This window comes from Lacerta agilis, chromosome 13 (genome assembly GCF_009819535.1).
Source record: "Lacerta agilis isolate rLacAgi1 chromosome 13, rLacAgi1.pri, whole genome shotgun sequence".
In the NCBI taxonomy this organism is placed as follows: Eukaryota; Metazoa; Chordata; class Lepidosauria; order Squamata; family Lacertidae; genus Lacerta; species Lacerta agilis.
In genome coordinates this window covers 43,798,301-43,810,915 of record NC_046324.1, presented here as the reverse complement: position 1 = coordinate 43,810,915, position 12,615 = coordinate 43,798,301, and the positions used below count along the sequence as shown (strand labels likewise).

The following is a 12,615-nucleotide window of genomic DNA, read 5'->3' as shown; positions in this document are numbered from 1 at the left end:
GCTCCGATCCATGGAACAAACTGATAGCAACAGTGCTCTTGCACAATTCCCATTCCTTTCAAAAGAGATGAACTTGGTAAATTGGAGCCTACAGTTTCATTTTGTGACCATCCATACTCCTGTAGCTCCTGTAAGCCAAGCAACTTGCTCCTGCTCATGTTCAAATCATGCAGCCCAGTCACTGAGATGCCTAGACTCAGGCCTGATTTGGGGGGACTCTTGCACAACATTTCCCCCCCCCCTGCAAAATCCCTATCGCTCCTTGCAAACCTCTTACCGCTGGCGGAATTCCTGGAAGACGATTCTGTTAGGGAAACCCTGGCGACAGATCCGGATCCCTTCCAAAACACCGTTGCACCTCAGTTGCTCCAAGACCAAGTGAGCATCTAGCTTCCCGGACTGTAAAACAGGGAGACGTAAATAGTTTGCACCAATAAAACTATTTAAAAAGAAGCAACGGAATCGGCCGATTACTCATGGGCAACTAACCGAGAACCTTACAATTGTTGTTGTTGTTATTATTTTATTAGGCTTCAGGTTTCATTTTTATTTTGGCAGATTACATGGCTGCTTTCTAGTTGCCATCTTTTCTATTTTGAAAATCATTTGGTTTAATATTAGCGTTGTGGTTTGAGTTTCTTGCTATGGGGGCTTCTCTGAAGCATAAACAAATACAGTGGAACCTCTGTTTTCGAATGTCTCCGTTGATGAACATTTTGGTTTTTGAATGCCGTAAGCCCGGAAGTAAATGCTTCGGTTTTCGTACACACCTCAGAAGTTGAACATGCCATGCGGCTTCTGCTGAGTGCAAGATCCTGAGGCCCAGTTGTTGGCTATTGAGTTTTCGGTTTTCAAACGTTTCAGAACTCCAATGGTCTTCCAGAACGGATTACAGCGGTACCTTGGTTCTTAAACTTAATCCATTCCGGGAGTCCATCCGACTCCCAAAACTGTTCGAAAACCAAGGCACGGCTTCCAATTGGCTGCAGGAGCTTCCTGCACTCAAGCAAGAAGCCGCATCGGACATTCGGCTTCCGAAAAACATTCGCAAACCGGAACACTCACTTCCAGGTTTGCAGCGTTCAGGAGCTGATTTGTTCGGGAGCCAGACCGTTCAAGTACCAAAGTACCAGTGTACATTCGAAAACCGAGCTACCACTGTACTTGGAAAAGGAGTGGATGTGCTCACTCTCGGTGCCGGCGGAGTACAGTGGTACCTCTGGTTACAAACGGGATCCGTTCCAGAGCCCCGTTCATAACCCGTGGTGTCCGTATCATGAAGTGCCGCATCTGTGCATGCGCGTGATGTGATTCGGTGCTTCTGTGCATGCGTGTGATGTCATTTGACACATTTGCGCATGCGCGAACTGCAGAACCCAGAAGTAACTCATTCTGGGTCACCACGGTGCATAACCCGATCGTACGCATCTTGCAGCGTACGTAACATGAGGTATGACTGTACTCACCCTTTTTTCATGATTCGGGATGATGCAGCGGACAAAGTTGGGGCTCGTGTTCCTCAAGGTGGTCATGAGCTTCGTCAGCTGCTCCTTGTATAGCTGCCCAACTGTCCGGAACATGCCCTTCTTCGTCTTGGAAGCACTTGGGAGGGAACTCTCCGTCATCTTGGCCATCTGGTCCAGCCCCACGATGCGGTCCACTGAAACAAAGCCGAGACTATAAATTCAGCCTTTAGGGGCACAGCAGCTGCTTGGCATGAAGAACGGCCTATGCTCAATAGACAGGGTTGCATGCTTCATGTCCTTACCATCTTTCCAGAGATCTGCCACAAACTTCTCGGAGGATTGGTTTAGTAAGGACGTCACGTTGTCGTTCAAGGGATCCATGTTCTTGGTCAGCCAGGCGGTGGCATTGTAGTTAACCTTCCAGGAAAAACAAAAAACCCAGCATGTGTGAGTCACTGCAAGTTGTCACATGGCAAATTCCAGCAGGGGCAGATCTGGGTAATATGGCACCCTGTAAAATGCGAAAAATTGATGCTCCCCCCAGCCCTTCCCTCTGTGAGTCTACCTCAGAGGTTGGCAACCTAAGGCCCATGGGCCGTAAGCGGCCCATGAGGGTCACTTAACCTGTACATGAGCCACCCCCAAATTGAGCCACCTGCTCAGCGAGTCCCCACGCACTGCGCCGGAAATAGCTATTGCGCATGGCCAGATGCCAGAAATTGCTTGTACGCAGGTGCAATTTCCGGTGCCGCGGTGCGCCAGTCCGGCCCATGGAAGATCTCCACAGGAGTGATCTGGCCCATGTCCGATAAGCTTTGCTGACCCCTGGTCTATCTCCTCTCTGCCACTGTTGCCAACTGCGGATGCTCCTCTGCCCCATCACTGCTACCAGACAGAGTCATTGAGCAAGCAGGCAGCAGGAGCTGACTCTTCCGCCTTCTCACCTCTGCCGTTCTTTGCTTGCTCATTACCCTCCAGGCCAGAGCAAGAGGTAGGTGAACAAGCAAGTTGCAACAGTGAAGAGGAAGAGCAGGTATAGGGGAATCGTAGGGGGGTGGGCCCACAGCAATGGCCTGCCCATGCCAACCCTTTGCGCTGTCCCCGAGTGCTTCAGCCTGCAGGCAGGGAGGGTGCAGCATGTGTAGGGCTGCCATATGCTAAAAAACCTGAAGCCTTTTTACTAGGTATTATAGGTACAGACATTGAAAAACAGGATGTTAAACTTTTCCAATACGCAGTGACTGCAGCTAGGATTTTGCTAGCACAAAGGTGGAAACAAGAAGAAATACCGACAAAAGAAGAGTGGACAGTGAAATTAATGGAATATGCAGAACCGGACAAAATGACGGGAAGAGTGGGACCAGAAATTCATCAAAGACTGGTTAAAGTTTACAAACTATTTGAGAAATAATTCGCAGTTGAATACGCTAATAGGACTTCAGGAAGCTTTGTAGTTAATGTGTAGAAATATTATTGTAATTATGGTAGATAGAGTGAGTAAGAGACTTATGATAATGTAAGCAATGGTAGATCAAAGAAGTATAATATTAAGATATAATTCTGAATGCCATGTGGAAGGTCTGAGGGAAGTCACGGCTATGATAGCCAAAACTGGAAAAAGAATGTGAATGTATATTTTATTTTTTGTAGTAATGTAGTATAAAATAATAATAAAAATATTTTTTTTTTAAAAAAGAAATTAATAAAAATTATATGGGGGGGAGGCAATATTCAAATTTGAACCAAAGGAAGTCGAATAGTGGTAGAGGGAAGTCATGGGGGTATGTAGGGTTTGTGTTTGTAGTATAGGGGGTACATGTATTTTTTTTCTTTTTGTATCAGTATATGTTAGCTTATTATATTTTCATTTTTTGTATCATTTATTAAGAATAAATAAAAAATTATTTTAAAAAAAGGAAGGAAGAAATTGTCTATTCGGATGCCCCTGTGCTGCTCCTTACCTTTCCTGCGTAATGGATGATAGAGAACTCTGTTTTGTCCTTGAGTTGCTTCTGCTTTTGGAACTTGGGGTGGTTGCCTTGTTCGTTACCCAACTTCTCCACGAAGGAGGTGTCCGTGGCCTTGGGGAACCAGCACTCCTCATCCAGCAAAGCCAGGACGCCAGGGGGGTTATTCTGAAATGGAGAAGAACAGAACGCCATCAAATCACCTCTCGGAAGAAACCTTTCTAACATACTGGGTGTTGACTGCTGAAATTTACTGCCGTGCTGGTATCCATTTGGTAAAGAGCTGGAAAGAAAATGGTGTTCATTTGTTTAGAGGAGGAGTGGGGAGTCTTGGGGGGGACAGATCATTGTATCCTCAAGCCCGGTCAAATTTGACTGGTGGGCAGCGTCGCCATCTATCATTAATGATATCAGGTGATGCTGCGCTTTGAAGGACCGATTCTTGGGACCTCAAAGTGCAGCGCAGGGCTGTTGGAAAGCCCTTTTGCAAACAGCCCTGCACTGCTCTTTGAACCTCCTAAACCAGCTGGTTTTAGGGTGGTTAAAGAGCAGCGTGGGGTTGCTTGCAAAGGGGCTTTCAAACAGGCCCACACTGGGCCTAGAAACTCCAGTTTTAGAGGTTCAAAGAGCAGCATAGGGCTCTTAGATACTCCTTTTGCAGACAGCCCTGCGCTGCTCTTTAAACTCGTTTTCTGTTAATTCGTGGCCACAGAGATAAAAATTAACCTAGGAAATTAAGAGCAGCCCTCCTGGGTCAGGCGAAAGGCCCATCTAGTCCAGCATTCTGTTCTCACCACTGCCAAACAGATGGCTCTGGAAAGTTTGCCATAACTGATTAAAATTAGCCTCTGGTTGCCAAACGCTTCCAGTGATCAATTGATGGATTATACCAGGGGTAGCCAATCCTCTGTGATACAATGCTAAGGTGTCAGTGTGGTATAGTGGTTAGAGGGGTGGAATAGTGCCTGGAGAGCAGCACCATTCCTTAGCCCAACCTACCTCAAAGGGCTGTTGTGAGGACAAAATGGGGAGAGGGTAAGAACTTTGTATCCCACCTTAAGCACCTTGAAGGAAACTACCGTATATACATTTTGTGTGTATGTTAAAAATAAGAAGTCAGAATTCAATACTGAGAAATTTAGCAAGTCACACTTGATGCAATAGTTTAAACTTAATGAATTGCTTCATGTAATTTAGACCTGACCAGAAGCCTGACCAGACTGTAAGAAATTCTGAAGATGGTTATATTGGGTGACTAGCCAACCAGATGTTCTAGACAAAGCAATCTTACTGGTCTTTCGATCAGCTCAATGCAGGGCTGCAGATCCAGTCCAAAATCAATGAAGTTCCACTCGATGCCCTCCCTCTGGTACTCTTCTTGCTCAAGGATGAACATTGTGTGGTTGAAGAGCTGCTGGAGCTTCTCGTTGGTGTAATTGATGCACAGCTGCTCAAAAGAATTGACCTGCCGGGGGTGGGGGGGGTGGAGAGTGTTAGGATCTCCTACACATGAGTAGGACCCTGGCAGAGACACATGCCCAGCTGGCATGTTCTCTCCCTCCTGGTCTGTCGTTCGGGAGCTTCAAAAGCTTTCTTCAGCCCAAACATCACAATGACTGATGCCAAGAAACATCAGCACACTTAGGGATCCGCAGTGTTTGCGCAATTGCGTACAGACCTCAGCAACTCAGCATTTTGGCTAATCTACTTTATTTATGTATAAATGGAGCACTGCAACATGACTCCCTCTCTCTCTAGTATCAGACAGCAAAGAGAAAGGACAAAGGACAATAGTCCCTCTTCAGGAAACACAGTAACACAAACTTCCTGTCTTTGTCACATCCCACTGTGAAATGAAAACACTGTCATGTGATAGATAATAATCCCATGACAGCAGACACGGGGAATGAATCTCCAACAGAGAGAAGGCAGGGGTGAAGCAGCGGCCATATGCAGGGTTAATCTTCTTAAATCAAGATAAGACCAAAACATTTGGGGCTTTTTAACCTTAATAAACAAGGACTACTTGTCTCTCTATAAACCTACAAGTTCATAAACTTTATAAAACTGACAAGCTTATAAACCCACAAACGGTATGGACAGGACCAGCCCTATCATTAGGCAGAGTGAGGCGCACGCCTCAGGGTTGCTGGAGGATGGCAGTGAAGTGTTGGAGGGCAGAGCGGCCTGCCTGCCCCCCTCTGAGTGAAGCCCACCGCCATCATCTGCTGCAGACGATGCTGCCCCATTGGACCAGCATCGAACAAGGTTCAGCTCCAGTCCAGTTGGCTTCTGTACAGGAAACTGGGGACAATACATCATGCCCTTCACCTCAGGTGGCAAAATGCCTTGGACCACATTCAGGGCCAGATTTAGGTTTGATGAGGCCCTAAGCGACTGAAGTTAATGGGGCCCTTTATATGTCCAGCAGTCCTTTGTCAACAACAAATTGTTGCTGTTTTTGGTGTTGAATATATGCTATCTGGTAATTATGGAACTAATAGGTATCTAAATGCAGAATGTAGGCACCCTATATATAGAAAGGAGCAAACCAGTGATATTTTAGGGAGCAGGCTAGCAGGCGGGGCCCATTACTTCCATCATAGGAGCCTACACAACACAAAACACTGTTGCTGGATGTAGGTTTTATTTGTTTTTTATCTTATATTTTGGAAATGTACATCCAGTTTTTTCCCTTTAAATTTTTTGGGGGCCCCCAAGAGAGTGGGGCCCTAAGCTTTAGCTTGTTTAGCTTATATGTAAATCTAGCACTGACCATGGAACACAAGAAAATGAGCTGGCCTTGATTGAGGTCAGCTGTTGGAGTTACCTTGGGCTGAATAAAGGGGGCATACCTCAAAAATCTCAAACCCAGCAATGTCGAGGATTCCCAGGAAGGATGCTCCTTGCCTCTTGGTCTTGTCGAGGGCTTTGTTCACCCGGCTCAGAATCCAAAGGAAGAGGCGTTCATACGTTGCTTTGGCTAAGGCCTCTATTGCAAAATCAGCCTGTTGAAAAAGTTAAAACGGAAGCAAGACCATAATAAATGAAGGAACCACAGCCAGCTTTTATTACATGGCAATCATTGGTGTCTGGGGGAAATTTCCATTGTCTGGGTGTCGGATTTTTTGGAGAGCATGACCAGAACTGAGGAAACAAGAGAAAGAAGGCCATTACCTGTTCCTTGGTCTGAGCTTTCTGAACAACATCTCGTCCAACCTTGATTCTTGGGGTGAGTATTGCCCGGGTGAAATCTGTCACATTGATACCCATAAGGTGACACACTTTTTGTGCAGCTGGAATAGAAGAGATTTGAAATGTCATTTTATACTAGGGACCATGGAGAAATTCAATTTTGGTTGCATTTTAATGAGAAGCTACCCAATTTGCACTTTTCGGACCAAACGGGACGAAAACACAACTACCCGTCAAAATTCGCCGTCCCCTGAATTTTGCAATGCAGTCCCTCCAATCAACGTGTACAAAAAAAATGCACATATTGGTGAAAACAATATACCAAGATGCATTATATTAGGAAAACCCGTTTGTGAAAATGTGTAGGTCGGTCAAAACTCCATACAAAAATGTGTTTGTTAGGGAGAGTTCTCACCCAAATGCTGGCGAATTTTCAGGGGGGTTCTTTAAAAACAAACCCCCCCCCACACCAAAACCGCTGCAGAAATGTGGAGAAAGGAATTTAAGACAGGGGGGATGGGAAATGTGGAGAAACCAAAACCGACTGATTTCTGCACCCACTATTTCATACAGCATCTTCCCCCCCCATTTGAGTCACAAGTAAGAGAAGTCAGATGTACTATCAGAAAGGCAGAGTTTCGTTTTCCATGAGCAGCTGCTGCTGAATATTGATATACAAGTTTCTGCTGTTGGATACTGGCCATGTGCACATGACTGCTAGTAAGCTGCACATGGTCCATTTTTGCAAGGGGGGGGGGGCGGGACTCACAACGAGGGCAGAAATCTGAATGCTGCACAGTTCTCTGTCCTACCTGTGTTGTCTGGCATTGAAGCTTGGTCTGTGTTCCTCTCCTTCTTGAAGACGATATTACCAAGCTGGAGAACGGATGAGACGACTCTCAGCATCGCTGTGCGGGTGTAAAGGAGACATCTTTAAGAAGCTTGAACATATACACAGATTCATACAAGAAAAGAGTTTTAGCTACACCACAGTCTGATGGAAAGGTCCGTTTTACACTTCGTACCCAGGATGAATCCCTAAGCTTCCAAGTCCCAAAGATGAGCAAGTATCAATTGGGTTAATCTCTCTCATACTCAGAATTCCAGGTTACAACCCTATGGCCTGTTAAATGCTGTGCATTATGTTTTCATTATTATACAGCGTGAATCAGGTTCATAATGTTATACACCATCCTGGGATCTTTGGATAAAGGGTGGTCTATAAACTGAATAAATAATTAATAATAATACTAATAATACGTTCACAAGTAAAATTAGTTTATGTTAGGGTTGTTATATTTCAAAAAGTAAAAGCCAGGACACCCCAAAAGTTGCTGAACTCTTTTCAGACAGCCCCCAAATTTGTTGAGCTTACCCAGAGTTCGCCCTGCCCACAATTTATTTTTGAGTTGTTTACTCTCGCATCTTTTATCTCAAGATGGGTTAAAGGTAACCCCTGACTGTTAGGTCCAGTCGCGGACGAATCTGGGGTTGTGGTGCTCATCTCGCTCTATAGGCTGAGGGAGCTGGCATTTGTCTGCAGACAGCTTCCGGGTCATGTGGCCAGCATGACAAAGCCGCTTCTGGCAAACCAGAGCAGCGCACGGAAACGCCGTTTACCTTCCCGCCAGAGCGATACCTATTTATCTACTCACACTTTGACGCGCTTTCGAACTGCTAGGTTGGCAGGAGCAGGGACAGAGCAATGGGAGCTCACTCCGTCACGGGGATTCGAACCGCCAACCTTCTGATCGGCAAGCCCTAAGCTCAGTGGTTTAGACCACAGTGCCACCCGCGTCCCCAAGATGGGTTACACACACTTTAAAGTCTGTCTGGAGGATACTGCAGACAGCAGTAAAATTTCTGGGCCAGTAGGTGTCACCAGACTGAAAAACTATAGACACCCTCTTCCCTTAGGCACCAAATGCTGTCAGAGACCCTTAAAGAAAAGAGGAAGAGCATTTGGAAAACAACCACGGCAAACAATTCATCTGACTGATGTGTCCTCTTCTTCCAGTCATAAAACATTTTCAACACAGCTGCTGCTTCTCTTTATTTACAAAAATAAAAAAAATTAAATCCCAATCCGAAACTCCCATGTCCCGATCTCCTTGCAGAGCTCTCTGCTTGGACGTCAGTGCTAGGAGGCCCCCTAAATCCTAGCTTTAAATGGTCATCTGTCTGGTACTTCCTGGCTGAAGTTCAAATCCCTTCTGCTGAGTTTGTGCAGAGTCCTGTCACAGGAATGCTTAAAAAGTTTATCTTTCCCTCTCCGCATCTCAAACATTCAGAGCCCAGGTTTCCAGCTACTGCTCTGTGCTGAAAAATTTATCAACGGTGTTGAATCTGCAGAAAAACTGCCTTTAAAAAACAACAATACTAATTCATCCTCGATGGTGATCGTACATGATCCGGGTAGGGCTGGGAGAGGCTCCAAACCCTGCAGGAGCTGCTGCCAGTCTGTGTAGACAGTACCAAGTTAGATGGATCAACAGTCCGACATGTTCTGTTCAAAAAACCCATTCATTCAGGACAAGTTACCGGTCAGAGCTGCGCAAATGATCCGCAGTGGACGAGAAATCAATGGCAATCAAATCCATTTCTCAGTTGCAATCTAATGCACAGGTGCAGATCATAAGTTTCTGATGTGACTGGGCGGTAATGGAAACAGTTTCTGAGTTCTAGACGTTTGAAGCTTGGCGCTGTGGTCTAAACCACTGAGCCTCTTGGGCTTGTTGATCAGAAGGTCGGAGGTTTGAATCCCCCCGATGGGGTGAGCTCCCGTTGCTCTGTCCCAGCTCCTGCCAACCTAGCAGTTCGAAAGCATGCCAGTGCGAATAGATAAATAGGTACCGTTACGACACAAAGGTAAACGGTGTTTCCGTGCGCACTGGCACTCGTCACGGTCCTCCGTGCGCCAGTAGCGATTTAGTCATGCTGGCCACATGACCCGGAAAACTGTCTGTGGACAAATGCCGGCTCCCTCGGCCCAAAAGTGAGATGAGCGCCTCAACCCCATAGTCGCCTTTGACTGGACTTAAACGTCCAGGGGTCCTTTACCTTTTACCTTAGGCCATCAGTTCATCTAGCACAGGGATGGGGAATGGGGTAGCCGTCCAGACCAGTGGCGTAGCATGAGGGAGAAGGGGTGGTTGCCCGAGGCACAAAATTTCAATGCCTAGTGCTGCCTCAATACAGCTGCATGCTTGTGTCACTGGGCTCCATTGAAAGCGGCTTCTCCATACGAACCAGGAAATGACCTCTCCAGACAACGGAACAACTCTTATTTTCTTAACTCTGTGGCTGCAATCTCTTGGGTGATGCAGACACCATTAGGCAGTTGAATGCATTGCACATGCGTACTATGTCTGTTTCCCTCCCATGCAGCCCTGGGTGCTGGCAACCCATGCTACGACACTGCTCCAGATATTGTTGACCTTCAGGTCCCATCAACCCTAGCCAGTGTTGTGGATGGACAGGGATGATGGGAGTTGGTGTCTGATAACATCTGGAGAGCCACATAATTCCCATCCCTGATCTAACCCAGTATTTTCTGTACCAGATATAGCCAACCTGGTGCCCTCCCAATGTGAATGGGACCACAGGTCCTATCCCCCCCCCCCGCCTTTGGTCATGCTCACGGGAGCTGTAGTTCAACAATGTCTGAAAGAAGAGAAGAAGAGGAGTTTGGATTTGATATCCCACTTTATCACTACCTGAAGGAGTCTCAAAGCGGCTAACATTCTCCTTTCCCTTCCTCCCCCACAACAAACACTCTGTGAGGTGAGTGGGGCTGAGAGACTTCAGAGAAGTGTGACGAGCCCAAGGTCACCCAGCAGCTGCATGTGGAAGAGCGGGGACGCGAACCCAGTTCCCCAGATAACGAGTCTACCGCTCTTAACCACTACACCACACTGGCACTATGTCCTTGGTCCTCAACCTTCAACTGATATGAGCTGGGTTGTGACAGCGGCACTATCACCAAGTGAATAGATGGTAAAATATAGAGAAGCCGGTTTCCAAATCTGGGTTAAAGCTGGGTCCCATATCTGAAAAGGATGGAGACTGGTCTAGGTTGACCTCTTCAGGAGAAGTCTTTAAAATCACTACTTAAAACTTTTTCAGCTTTTTCAAGCAGCATGTGTCTGCCGAGGCAATTCCCCTTCTGCTTTCAGCTTCTTAAAGCAGGCCTTTCTGCAGAAGGCACTGCAATTGCACACTTCGCACAACATCTATGCCCCTTTCCCTTCCTTCTAAATAGCTGATAATCAGTAAGAAGAAACCCAGAGGCTCCGTGGAATCTAGTTGCAGACCCCAAATCTGTGGGTTGGCGGTTCCTCCCCTCCTCAATCTAGGCCTCCATTAACAAAACAAATCTCCCATATTGCACACAATTCCCCGCTACCTGCAAACTACCCAACATTTCGCAGGTGAAAACAAGGACATGGTCATAATAGAGAAGACAGTAAATTGCGAGCATAATTCTGGTGAACAAAAATCCCCCCCAACGGTTACTAGGATAGTTGCTAAAATAAACACTCTCGGGCATTGAAGGAGTGCAGAGGAAGCTTGAGAAGGCAAAGATAAATACTGCAAACCTAACGTTGGAAAACACTATCCTTTCCTCTTCAATTTTGCTTCAAGGTATCTGAAACTAATCTTGCACCAAAGCTAATTTAAGCCTGGACGCTCAATGCATATAACTGGACCGCTCTCAATGCCAGCTTTGCTAGAAGGCTCTTTTTCAAATGCCTTCCTGCAAAACCTGGATCCAAATGCCACTATTCCTAGGAAATCCAAGACCAAAAACAAAAAGATGCAATTCACCAGACTAAATCAGGATAGTTTTAAACATCCACCACCACTCACTTAAATATTCGTCCTGCACTGGGTGACAGATTGTTGTTGTTTTCGGGATACAGAAAGAAAAGAAATGGATAAAGCACATTTGCTTTTTTCCTTACCAACTTGCTCTTCCTCATTGAAGCCCATAATACCCATAGCTTCCAGGGTCTCCTGGAACATCTCATCGTCCTGCTGAGAGGGAATGGGCACGTAGCCATTCGACAGGAAAGTGTAGTTGTTGAAACCTTCGAGCAGCAGCTCATCTAGAGAGTGAACAGTAGCAGAATCGAGATGTGTCAGTGCTAGGAAAGAAAACTGCAGGTTTTTATGCCTCTTATAACAAATTCTGCGTGTTTTAATGTAATTTATGTCCTCCTCGTCATACTGCAAGCGGCTTTGTGTGGGTTATAACCTCAAAAGGCAGCCCATGAAGTACTTTCAGGAAGAAGAAGAAGAAGAAGAAGAAGAAGAAGAAGAAGAAGAAGAAGAAGAAGAAGAAGAAGTAGTAGTAGTAGTTTGGATTTGATATCCCGCTTTATCACTACCCAAAGAAGTCTCCAAGCGGCTAACATTCTCCTGTGAGGTGAGTGGGGCTGAGAGACTTCAGAGAAGTGTGACTGGCCCAAGGTCACCCAGCAGCTGCATGTGGAGGAGCGGAGACGCGAACCCGGTTCACCAGATTACAAGTCTATCGCTCTTAACCACTACACCACACTAGCTCTCAAGGTAGGGCTGTAGCCAACTCAGTCCAGCTCAGAGTAGAGCCATTGAAATGAATGAACCGAACACGGTCCTTTTGGCCCCATATATGCTCCTGTAACATTCACCCTGTAGCCCAACCTTTTCCAACCAGGTAGCCCCCACCCCAAAGCCCACCCTGCCCCCATTATGCCCTTGCCCTGCCCCTTCTGGGTTGCCGCAATGCGTGCATGTGCGGTTTCACATCAATTGGATGTGTGTTAATCAGTCGTTGCCTGCACCAAGTCAGAACCAATCTTCCACCCAGCTCAGTTATTTCTGCACTGGCCATAGCTGTCAACTTTCCCCCCTTTTTAAGGGAAATTCCCTTATTCCAAATAGGATTCCTCGCAAGAAATGGGAAAAGTTGACAGCTATGCACTGACTGGCAGAGGCTCTCCAGG

At 46.3% G+C, this 12,615-nt stretch overlaps 1 protein-coding gene across 2 annotated transcripts in view; it reads right to left on the bottom strand.

The window, feature by feature from the left end:
* MYH11 (myosin heavy chain 11) overlaps positions 1 to 12,615 on the bottom strand; it is an 85,842-nt gene that overhangs the window by 31,063 nt on the left and 42,164 nt on the right. For both annotated transcript variants that reach the window (XM_033166682.1, XM_033166683.1), the window contains 9 exons: positions 11,593 to 11,736; positions 7,441 to 7,536; positions 6,611 to 6,729; positions 6,289 to 6,441; positions 4,725 to 4,898; positions 3,428 to 3,601; positions 1,769 to 1,883; positions 1,467 to 1,660; positions 278 to 399 (listed from right to left, as the gene is read on the bottom strand). In XM_033166682.1, the coding sequence (XP_033022573.1) occupies positions 278 to 399; positions 1,467 to 1,660; positions 1,769 to 1,883; positions 3,428 to 3,601; positions 4,725 to 4,898; positions 6,289 to 6,441; positions 6,611 to 6,729; positions 7,441 to 7,536; positions 11,593 to 11,736 (1,291 nt within the window). The remainder of the gene's footprint in view (positions 1 to 277; positions 400 to 1,466; positions 1,661 to 1,768; positions 1,884 to 3,427; positions 3,602 to 4,724; positions 4,899 to 6,288; positions 6,442 to 6,610; positions 6,730 to 7,440; positions 7,537 to 11,592; positions 11,737 to 12,615) is intronic.